General features: G+C 32.3%; 1 protein-coding gene across 1 annotated transcript; it reads right to left on the reverse strand.

Moving 5' to 3' along the window:
- Positions 1-1,235: 1,235 nt before the first annotated feature.
- LOC141677946 (alkylated DNA repair protein ALKBH6 homolog) lies at positions 1,236-7,112 on the reverse strand. The gene is made up of 7 exons (XM_074484100.1): positions 6,843-7,112; positions 6,709-6,769; positions 6,579-6,617; positions 2,630-2,742; positions 1,877-2,120; positions 1,750-1,796; positions 1,236-1,600 (listed from the first exon to the last, which is right to left on the reverse strand). The coding sequence occupies exons 1-7, from the start codon at positions 6,966-6,968 to the stop codon at positions 1,427-1,429; spliced, it is 804 nt and encodes a 267-aa protein (XP_074340201.1). The 5' UTR covers positions 6,969-7,112; the 3' UTR covers positions 1,236-1,426.
- Positions 7,113-11,460: the final 4,348 nt, after the last annotated feature.

Raw genomic sequence — 11,460 nt, forward strand, 5'->3', positions numbered from 1 at the left:
ATTAATCTCCGACTTGCCGATTAATCTCTCGAAAGTACTCTTACCGTCCTGGCACGTCTAGCGATTTCTGAAACACTGCTTGTATGATAAAAGATTATATAATAGATAAGATTTAAAAATATAAATTAACTATTAAGATGAACTAGTTTATTAATATAATACTACAAAACCCAAATGAAAAATATTTAATACAAAATTTTTAAAAAAAATTATGTTTTTATATATTATAACATGATAAAATTATAAGACATGTATACAATTTTAAAAAAATATAACATAAACTAATTAACTGAAATGAAAAACAAATTTTTAATATAAATTTACATGTGAAATATGAGAAGATGAATAAATACTTAAAAACAAGTTAATATAATATAACACTTGTTTTGAATTTAATATTTTTTATTAGAAATAATATATTATGAGAAATAACTTGAATTTTAAATTATTTTTAAAGATATATTTTATAATACTTGCATTTGATATATAACTTTGTATGGTTAGAATAAAAGATAATATTTGACAACTGCTTAACTCAAAAAAAAACCAGAGGAAGGTAACAGGTTACATTATTTTGGTGTAACTAGGAATATCTTAGAACCTAAAATTACTTGGGTTAACTGCAAAAACATCTAAGCAAACGCGACAACTCTAAAAGATCCAAGAAATTCAGGTGCAGGGTTATAGCGAACCAAACTAGGGCTAAGATTTCCAGGGCGAGTGTAGGTATGTAAAGCTCAAGCAGTAGGAATGTATGAGGCATCATCTTGGACGTGTACAAAAGCATTTCAACATGTTTTTATTTAGACTGATTAGTTAATGGTGGTTAATGCTTTGCAGAATTGCAGAGTTCTCAGCTTGAGGTAGGCAATGTATTGGAGGCTTGTCAATCAGTTTTATCGATAAAAAAGTAATGTTAGAATAGCTCATATTAGAAAGCTAACAAACAAGACAGCTCATAGGATGGCCAGATTCTTTTATTAACTATAATATTCTCGAGTCTCCTCCAAATATTGTATTTGTGTTGGACACAGTCATGTACGATTTCAAGGCTTAATGAAATTTCTTTGCTTTCAAAAAAAATCTCATAAAAATACTGAAATTAACAATAAATTACATAATATTTTAGAGGGCCCCGCACAGGCTATAAAGCTAGTTATAGTTTAAGGCTTATCTTTTCCTTTTTGCTAAATAAAAATTTACACCATGGCTCCTATATCTAATAATCTTATACATCCATCAACTTGAATCATACGTTAGATACTCTGCAATTCATAAATTCTAAATATCTATATTGAATGGAGGACAAAAATATATAATAATACTGCTACAAGGTTGAGTAGCTAACTAACCCTCTCCGCTGCACCGCTCTGACATGTTAATACAAAATCATCACCTGTTAGAACATTTGGCAACTTGAACAAGTTTAAAACTTGAAGAACTTTTTATTAACCTTCGGAACTACCCGACAGGTCAATGAGATCCTGTTGGTAGTTCTGTTAATACTATTTAAATCTACATCAGCCCCCTCATACAAGTCCTTTGAAGCTGTGATATAATTTTCCCTACGATACTTTAAAAATTCACCAACATTAATCACCTGTATTTGAAGCGATCCAGACATAACTCAGAGAGCTTAACCATTAATACAAACATAAATAAAATTTGTGCAATCAGGTATCATAAACATAAAACATTAAAACTGTTTTTGAATTATTGACCACACTATTCAATTTGCCTAGTGCTTACCTTATCACACCGCTGCACCGCGCAATCTTTTATACCATGCATGTATTCTGGTGATAAGAAAGCGTTTTTGATAACTTGTTCTAATCAAGTTGACGTAAAACTGGAGCAAAAATCAATTTGTGACTACCTGAATAAGCCTTATCTTTAAAGATTAGTAAGCTCCGAGGCATTAACAAAACTGAGAAGGTTTTGTAATTTTTCTGCAGATTACCATCTGGAGCTCCTGCATGAGAAAATTCTTCCTCCGTGCTGTTTCCTGACTGGTTCGATGAAATCGTCAATCCCAAATGGGGACTGAAGTCCATTACAACAGGTGATCCCAGAGAAACAATAGCCACTACTGGAAAGTAAGCAGGGCCATCTTGATGAGGCTGGATGTCACAACAAAAGTTTCAGCAAAAGAATTTTTAAAAAATGGCACCAGACAATGTAAATATACAGATGCATATTTTTCGCAATACTATCCGTCTTATTTAAGAACATCATATTTAAGCAACTGCCTCCTGTGTGGGGGAGAAGGGGGGCTTTGGTTCATAAATGGCCTCGGTCAAACGATATAAAAAAATTCAAAACATTAACGCATGCTCTACAGTACTAGAGTTTAGATTAACAATTTCATTCACTGGAATGGGAACTTTGTGTAAACCAGCTACATCATTCCCCAAGTACTTCTTAGGATTCCAAATCATTCACATTTCCATGCACCCCCCTCCCCCATACCTATTCCTTTCATTCTCATTTCCATCAACAATCCTAACAGCCCTTATCTCGTTCATCCTCCAGTCTAGTATCTATTGGAAATAAGATAATAGAGTACATATGTCCAGACTGCAATAAAAAAATGTCTAGTCTCAAACAATGTGCAGCATTATGAGCATACCATTATTCCTTGATTAGGAAGGTATTCATTGATAAGCACATGATTAATTGCTGAAGGAAACAGCCTTGATTCATCAAATATCTTCTGTATAATATTTGTCAGCCAAGAAGGTACTGTAGACAACAACAAAACAGAGCATATCAAGTTTATCCTTGCATCATTAGTTCTATTTACTTTCTATGTGTGATACGTCTATTAGTATATTATAATACTACTACCACTGTCCTTTTATATCCAAAGTTTGCAGCCTAAAACATGTCAATTTGAGGAATCTTAGAGGGAAAGTAAGTGCAGATAAGGTAAAAGCACAGACTAATGAGAGCTTATATTAAGAACAGAAATAAGAGAGTTGTTTAAGTAGCATCCTAAACAAATTGGAGAGAAATAGGGCAGAGCTCAAGTTCCTATCCTTTCTGCGGCATCCTACAAGCACAATATCATATATTTACTGTTCTGCACTCTTTATGAATTGTAAGGTGATGATATATACTTTTTTTTGATACATATTGCCATAAGAAACACTCACTTGGTCATAAGTCCAAACAAATCATTACGCTTAGTCCCCTTTTAACATAAAACATTTAGTATAAAATTAAGTCTAAACTTTAGTGAGAATTTTAGTTGCCTCTCTCGGTCTAATTCAGAATCTCACCTCGCTCAGTCCTTACCCAGTTGCCTCTTACCTTTTATAATGGCGTTGATGATCGAATTATTACCTAAATCAGTCTGTGACTCGATTCTTCTTACATTTTTTACCCTCATAGAGCAAGGCTGCAAGGGTACCTTTCCAATCACATGTACATATTTACATATTTAAAATGTGAAAGTTAAAGCAGTGTCCCTGACTCAATCAGATTATATGACCCTAAAGAAGAACTTTAAACGATAAAAAGATTCTTTTAGTATGCAGAAGTCCTTGATTTGCTAATTTCTTAAAACCCTTACACAGGGATCTTATCTGTACTGGCCACAGTTATAATCACTTTATAAATTTAGCAGACATGTGGCTCATGTTTGAAACATTAAAATACAAAGTATATCAGATAATAAAAAAGAAAAACACAGGTATATTAGATCAACAATTACAGGCCTACTGTGTAAATCGAAGAAATAACAGATGGTCATTCTAAATTTTGAGGGATTCACTGCACTATCTGTGATATGAGCAACCTCTGATAATTGGGCTCAGAACCACTTGAGTAGGTTCAAGAGTATAACACTTGTTTCAAGAAAATAACACCTCAAATATCAAATTCAAGCAAGAGATCGACTGCTGGATGTTGTACAAAGTAATACCGAGCAGGACAATTATGCACTGCACAAATTACAAAAAACCACTCGAGGTTTTTTTACAAAAAGTGAAATAGACAGCAGAGATAAAAAAAAATAGAACTGCTCTTTACACATGAAAACTGTAAATTGTATTCCACTTAACCAGCCAACCACTCAAGAATTCCCCTGGCTTCATGGACAATGCGACCAATTTCTCGTACAAAACATTTAAGTGTCCAAGAAAGATTAATCCAGCATTTTGCAATTACATACAGATACAGCCCTCAAATGATTTTCGACCCAGCAAAATGAAAATCCATTAGACTTAGGGCCTGTTTGGGATTTCTTAAAAAATTAACTTATGACTTAAAGTTGAAAAGTGTCATATAAGTGATATAAACATTGTAAATTATAAGTTATGTAGGTGTTTTGATAATTTTACGTATAAGTTTCTTTAAAATTGATAATGTGTTTGGTAAATCATAACTAATACGTTATATTTTTTGAAAATAAAATAAAAATTACAAATTATATGAATTAATAATTTTGAAACATGAATATAAAATAGAAAATAGAAAATTTAAAAACAAGAATAATTACCTTAGGATAAAATCATATAATAAACTATTTATCCTTATAAAATAAAATTACACTATTGATCCAGTCTAAAAAGAAGAAACTACGTATTGTTAGTTGAATTTAGTTTGGTCGGTATAATGGTCACGAACTAAAATAAAATAATATATATTATTCACCGTGTTTAAAAAAGATAATTCACATAAATAAAAAGATAATTTATTACGAAACTACTCCCTCATTCCCAAAATACAGGTCCTTTTGACTTTTTACGCGTACTTTAAGGTGTATAAAAGTTACAGGTCCATGTACTTTTTTTTAAATTTTTTTCTTAAATTAAAATTTAATATGTATACTTTTATTCAAAAAAAATAAAAAATAACTTATGAAACTACCATTTTTATTCACCTTAAAATACGCGTAAAAAATTAAAGGTACTTCTATTTTGGGACGGAGGAAGTATTTCAATAAAAATATGGCACGGTTTTAATTCACATAAGTAAATGCGCAAGAAAGGTAAACAAGAACAAAAAATTACATATTTAATGGAGGTACGGATTGTGAAAATGGTTAACAAAACGAGAAAGCCGGAAAGTACCTTCAACCTACTTTCAATTTTTACCATATATGATGAAATTAGCCCATTCAGTTCACTTTGCCAAACAGTCACTCTAAATTGATAAAGACCATTCAGCCCAATTAAGCTAATATATGAGATTGCCAAACATGCACTTGGACAACAGGAAATTTTCGGATGTGTCTAAATACCAGGCTTCAGTGCATTCTGTACATCAACCACAAATCTTTCGGAATGTATGTGGAGCAAACTGAGGTTAAAAGTTCTCATATCAATTCAATGTAAGTCTATTAGGTATTTTAATAGTCCTAGTGCATTTGTATCAGCCTGTTTGTACAAGTCCCTAATTTGTTACATGGTATATGATGGCATAACCTGCTCTAAGAAGTTGAGTAAGTTGGATTTATGAGCTAGCTAAGCTTGAGCTTGTGTAGTTTTAATATATTCAGGATCTCAGTCAAGACTCTGGATTCTCTCTCTCTAAACTTGCTCAATCTACTCCCTTTTCCCAAGATTCTAATTATGGCCAAAATATTAATCACTCTCGTGGCTAAACACCTTAATAATACACATATTTAAAATATTATAAACATTCCTTCATACTTCAACTTGGTTAACGAATACGTATAAGATCTGACAAAAAAACTGGGCTTTCTAGGAATCAATCTTTGGTCATTAATGTTGAAACAAGTAAAAGAATCCTTGCTTTTGTAAAGGTTAAACACAAAGAAATAACAAATATAATGTGCCGCTATGAACATGAAAATTAGGTGTTGGGGGACACCAAAAAAGTCAGAAGCACACACACAGACAGAGATTAAATTTTACTATTATCATCAAATGAGAGGGATATCTCATACAAGATGAGGCCACACACAAATTCTTATTATATCTCTGAATGGAGCATCTACTACAATGTTGGCACTCCAAAGGCTAGATCAAAAAACCAAGACAAACAAAAGACAACTACAAAATTAAAAAGGACAAATTCCAACATATTCATACTGTGTCATAAGTACCACTTTATTCTCTACCACTGTCTTCAGGACCGCTAGCACTTTTTGCATTTTGAAGTAAAGGCATCCAAAAACCAGTTCCTAATCCAATATTATTAATTTAAGAAGGGACCGAACTCCAGATTCTCCACCCAAACTACCTTGTAATTTTACAACAAATTTATGCTCCATAAAACGGCACTCATGATAACATCTATGAAACCACAACCATTGTAAAATAAGGGTAGCAGAGTTCCATCAAACATGAAAAGGCAAACTAATTCCTTTTTGAGTTAGTGTGTGATTTGTATAGGTTCACAAAGTGTTGCACATCATAAACAGTTTCTCACAGCTACAAGCTGATCTAAAAGTAGTTAAATCTATATAGACCACATGTTGCAAAAACCGTAGCTAATATAAGAAAATACAAATGCTAACAACGAAAGCAGGAAGACAATCCAGAACTTGTCATAATAGCAAGTAGGAGGAAAAGAATAAACAGAATACAAGTAAAAAGAAGCGAACTTACAATCTTGAGGTAATAAACCCTTTTCATGAACAACACCTCCTGTGAATACCAATAATAATATGATCAATATTCAAAAAAATAATAATAAAAAAAAACAATTCTGTGTGAAAGAGAAAAGGAGTAAAATTACCCCAATTCTGGAGTCTCCTGTTCTTAAGGAATTTCCACTTGAAAGCGGGAGCTTGATAGATCTGCAGAAAAAGGAGTGAAATTGAGTTTGATTGTAAGAAAGAAAAGAATAAAAACAGAAAAAGCAAGTAGTACATTATTGAGAAGTAGGTGTTGTTGGTGATGGGTAATGAAATCAGGAAAGTAGTACAACGTTGGAACATCCCCAACTATAAACTTGTTGTTGTCCTCCTCTTCTGCACCTACTACTACTACTTCCATTCTTCCTCTCCTTGCCCTTCCTTGTTTTTGGTTTATCCTTTTTCTAATTCTCAATCAATCAAATACCCCCCCCCCCCTTTTTCTTTTAACCATAAAACAAACTCGCATCGATTCTACTGTACAAGGCCCGCTCCGTCGTATCAGTAAAAACTAGTAGTAAACAAATTATTCTATCAATAATTGGGTGACACAATATACCAAATTATATTAAAAAAAATCACAAAGATAACCGATATACCTATTTTATCCACTTATACCAACCACATACCCCTTTTTCAGATTAGGCGTCTTTATTTATTTTTTATTTTCTTTTGCAAATATATTTTTTTCAAAAAATATAAAATAAAATATTTGGTTGATATACGAATAGGTATTAGGGCTGAGAAAACATGTCTTATACATTCCATTCCACAAAGCATATTTCAGCATTAAACAAATAAAAATTACATTAAATAACCTATTTGAGAGATCGTAGTTTAAATACCCAATCTAATTAAATGTATCTCGCTTAATCAGAATATGAAGATATTTTAGTTGGAAAAAAAAAGGTAACGTGTTTCAATTTAAAAAGGTAATTGATATTTTAGTTGAAAAACGAAATTGGTTTATTGCTAAAAAATATATTTGTGTATCTTCTTAGATGATTTGCGCTCTCATATTAATTATATGAGCATTTAATTGGGGTGATGATCTAAAACACCCTATATCCAAGATGAATGGCCCTCACTGTCCCATTTCAGAAATTTGTCCCTAAATGCCCCGTAAATACGTTACTTTGTCTCCATGTCAGGCTGATGCACTTTTTTGTAACCGGTATTGTCACGATCGACTTTATTAACATGATTGGTTATATTATAAATGATTATTCAGAGCTACGCTAGCATGAAATATTAATAATTTTTAAAATAATAATTAAAGATAAGGGTAAATTAAATCGTCTTACAACAAATCCCACTACCAAGAACACTACAAGTTCAGGTTTGAACAACGCAACTAAAATTTTAATTTTATCATACATCATTTGAAAAAGTCTATCTTATTATTACAACTCAAAGGCTTGAATCACTAAGTTCCTTTCCCAGAGACTGCCCTTGGTAATCTACCTGTGCCAACTCCTTCCTATATTCATATCTGCCCTTGGTAATCTACCTGTGTCAACTCCTTCCTATATTCATATCCGGAACCACATGTCTGCTTACGAACGGTCTGAATGAGACTCATCATACTCGGATCTAGTTGTAATATTAAATCAAAGGAGTTGAGCATAAAGCCCGGCAAGTGCACATATATATAAAGCAATAATAAAGCAGTAATGACGAAAATATGTAAGAAAATTAGAACTAGCCATATTATAAAGAGACAAGCAAGAATAAGAAAAGATTTGAATTATTGAAACTGAACTCAGCACTACGAGTTAAGCCGGGTGATCAGCCCACGATACAGCTCCAAATCACATATACAATGTGATTCTCAACCATACAGGATCCCCTAGGCTCTAATGGCCTAACATTATACTCAAATTAAAAGGATCAGCGCCTCTGTCAATATAGTTTTCAAGTTTAGTTTCAAGAGCAAAAAATTAGGATAGTTAATTGAATGCGAAAGTCATGATTAAGCATGAAAGCTTTGTTATTATATTTAACGAGGATTTACTACTTTAAGTTAATCATAGTTCAACCTGGGATATTTACTGGTAACTGTTTCAGGAACTTAGAGTAGGGATTCTGCTTAAAGAATCAAAGTATTATGTTTTAAGCAAGGGACAATGTTATCAATATGTAGGAACGAATTAAGAATTAAAAAAGTGCAAGATGATTTACTATTTCAGATTCAAGTCAAGGGGTTCAAGGAATTAAAGGATCAAAGAAGGGTATTTTTCGATAAGTGTTTTAAGTATAAGAGTAGAAATACTATTTAGTAGTTCGAGGTATTATGTTTATACGAGGAATAAAGTTATCAATACGAGGAAGTAATTAAGTTAGGGAAGTTGTTACGCAAGGAATACTAATAGAAGTTATTTGGATACAAATTAAGGTTCAAGGAAACTTAGTTCGATTATAAAGAAAAGTCTAGACAAATGAGTGTATAATTGCAACATAAATATGTAAATGGAACAAGTGGTTTTATAAACTTTCCTGAGTGTCGAGGGTGAATCGCCTTAGTCCTTCTGGCTCTTGCTTTTCTGGGTTTCCTATACGTACCTAAAAGAAATTAATATTAGTCGTCAATCATATATTCAAACTCTACCCATTCACAATAAATATATAAATAAATAATAAATAATAAATAAATAAATAAATAAACCATATACAAATAGATGAGTAAAATAATAACTAAGTATTAATATTCGAAATAAGAACACAAATTATATGCTGGAAAATGTCTAAGTCAGAAATCAGGATTTGCTGGGATCAGGATCTGCACAAGCGTCAGGATATGTTCAATCATCAGTATCTACATGCATTAGGAATAAGACTGTCAGGATGTGACTGTAGTTCTGGATAAATCAAATCTGGTGATTTATACAGTCCCTGCATTTGAGGAGTTTAATATAGTCGGTTCCTAACTTATAGGATCGCAGTTGTTGATTAGATATGTATAGAAACTAGATATATTATACTGTAACATATCTTGTAATTGATAGAGATTGATTTATTAGTTGTGTATTATATAAACACAGAATAACATTCCACTATTGGTGATACACTCGAGTATCATTTATAACCTAACAGCTCTTAAGAATATTATTTTCTTGAGAAAGTTCTATAAAAGTTACAAGAGATTTAATAAACTGTTATTTGATCTATTTATTCTTACTTTACTTCTTTATATATTTGATTTAATATCTGGGATATACCGTGTAATTATTTTGCTAATAAATAATTATTATATGTGTTCAGTATCGATTCTATGAATTATTTGTTAAGTGTTAAATGTGTTTGGATGTTTAAAAATAATATTAATTGAGTATTTTAATTTTTATATGTCCAAAATAAAATATAGATAATTGTCATATCTTCCTAAATATTTTTATGTTGATTTATGATTTTATAGGAATTATATGGATTTTATAAAATCTCTTTCCGAATATTTAAAAACTATTTTATACAATCGGGAACCAACCGACGTCACCCGTTTTTACATTTTTATAACCCGAAACTCTTCCGAGACCTCCTTCCTAACCTAATTGCAATATTCCGAGCATTTTCCATGTTTCGACTTTTTCGATCCGGCGTACGGTTTGTCCTGCGCGGGTCCCGGCGCAATATTTTCGATACATTATTTATTTTGGTAAATCGATAAAACTCGTATTTTCGATAAACGGGATCTTTTTATTATACTATCACAATTATCACCTCGTAATACGTGTAACCAGGCGCTGAGACCAAGACCGCAGTACAAATTGTACTGATTTGGATAATTATCCCGAAAACCGGTACCGTTTGGATCAGTATTAATCTTCGAATTTTAAAATTAGGGTTTATAACCCATATGAATGTTTTTAATTGAAATTTGGGGCTTTTTGATTTAGGGGTTATTAGCTGTTGATTTATAGTGGGTTGTGTTCCTTATGAAATTTGCAATTGATTGGTATATAGCTCTGTTATGGATAAAAAACTAAGGTTATTACTTGCTGTATTTATTACTAAGATTCGGGAGCTCAAGGCCTTTAATGGCTGCTCTCGTGTTTCGTGACTCAATCTGCCTTTATGAGATGCCTACGTATCTCTGTGAATTAGAGAATCAAGCCAAAAAACGTAGTTCTGATCTGTGGGGTGAGGCCCCTTATATAGATGTTGGGAGTCCTTGAATTGGACTTGGTATAGGAGACTTGGTGGGCAAGTCTCATAATTAGAATGGACTTTGTAGTCCTAGATAGTAGGAAACTGATTCCTTATCCTTTTAGGTCCCCTTGAGGCTAATCTCTAAGGATTTATATCCTTATCGGGACTCTTCCCAACATCTGATTTTTCCCTTATTAATTAATTACGAAATTAATTAATAATCAGGGCTTTTGGGCCTTTTTTATTCCATCAGGCCTGATCTGGTCCATCAGGCTTAACCTTTCTGGTCTGAGTATCATATATCTTTTTATTGGGCCTAGCAGCCCACAGCTTGTACAATTAATGCAGTATTTAATTATACAATCATAATTTATTTATCCCTATCATTTGCCCCCCAACTTTTGGGAAACATTGATTAGGTTTCGCAGAAGTTAAGTCTATTCGTTCCCTTACAGGGTTTCGTTTTTCCGTAAAGTGTGGAGCGACCTACACATTTACAATGAAATTTTCCTTTTATTCAGGAATTATCTTAATTTCCAGGAATTTTTCCCTTATTTCCGGGATTTTTCCCTTATTTTTTGGATTTTCCCCTAATTTTCTGGGATTTTCCCTAATTTTCTGGGATTTTTCCCTAATTTTCTGGGATTTTCCCTAATTTCCGGGATTTTTCCCTAATTTTCTGGGATTTTCTCTAATTTCCGGGATTT

This window comes from Apium graveolens, chromosome 8 (assembly GCF_009905375.1).
Source record: "Apium graveolens cultivar Ventura chromosome 8, ASM990537v1, whole genome shotgun sequence".
Classification (NCBI taxonomy): Eukaryota; Viridiplantae; Streptophyta; class Magnoliopsida; order Apiales; family Apiaceae; genus Apium; species Apium graveolens.